General features: G+C 66.1%; 1 protein-coding gene across 1 annotated transcript in view; it reads left to right on the forward strand.

Annotated features, from left to right (window-relative positions):
* Positions 1–216: 216 nt before the first annotated feature.
* The window catches only part of ACA1_380350 (uncharacterized protein), a gene marked incomplete at both ends in the record, with an annotated part of 6,095 nt that continues 5,692 nt past the window's right edge, over positions 217–619 (forward strand). The window contains one exon of the mRNA XM_004336355.1: positions 217–612. Coding sequence (XP_004336403.1) covers positions 217–612 — 396 coding nt within the window. The remainder of the gene's footprint in view (positions 613–619) is intronic.

Consider the following 619-nt stretch of genomic DNA (forward strand, 5'->3'; position numbering starts at 1 on the left):
CTGGGCTCTTCGCTCGAGGTGACCGGCACCACGACCCTTCAGTCGGCTCTCACTGTCAACGCCGATGCGCTCGTCACTGGCACTCTGTCGGTGGACATCGACCTCACCGTGGGTGGCGACGCTCTCGTGTCGGGCGAGCTCACCGTGACGCAGGCCACTTCTCTGCTCTCCACGCTCGACGTGGCCGGCGCGGCGTCGTTCGCTTCGGACGCGACCATGGGCGCCGACCTCCTGGTGCAGGGCAGCGTTGAGATCAACACCGACCTCACGGTCAACACGGACGCTGCCGTGCTGGGCGACTTCTCGGTGCGCGGCTTCGTGCACACGGACGGCGAGCTGCTCGTGGAGAAGATCACCAGCCTGGGCAACAATCTCACGGTCGTGGGCGAGACGAGCCTCGGATTGCACCTGGACGTGCAGGGCGAGACCACGCTGCACCAATATCTCTACGTGGACGACGACGCCCAGGTGACTGGCACGCTGTTCGTCGACTTCGATCTGACGGTGCAGCGCTACCTCAGCGTGTCCGACGACGCCGCCTTCGGCGCCAACGTCCAGGTCGACGGCACTCTCCACGTCAGCGGCATGACGTCGCTGCGCGACAGGCTTGTCGTGCTGG

This window comes from Acanthamoeba castellanii (assembly GCF_000313135.1).
Source record: "Acanthamoeba castellanii str. Neff unplaced genomic scaffold scf7180000084712, whole genome shotgun sequence".
In the NCBI taxonomy this organism is placed as follows: Eukaryota; Discosea; order Longamoebia; family Acanthamoebidae; genus Acanthamoeba; species Acanthamoeba castellanii.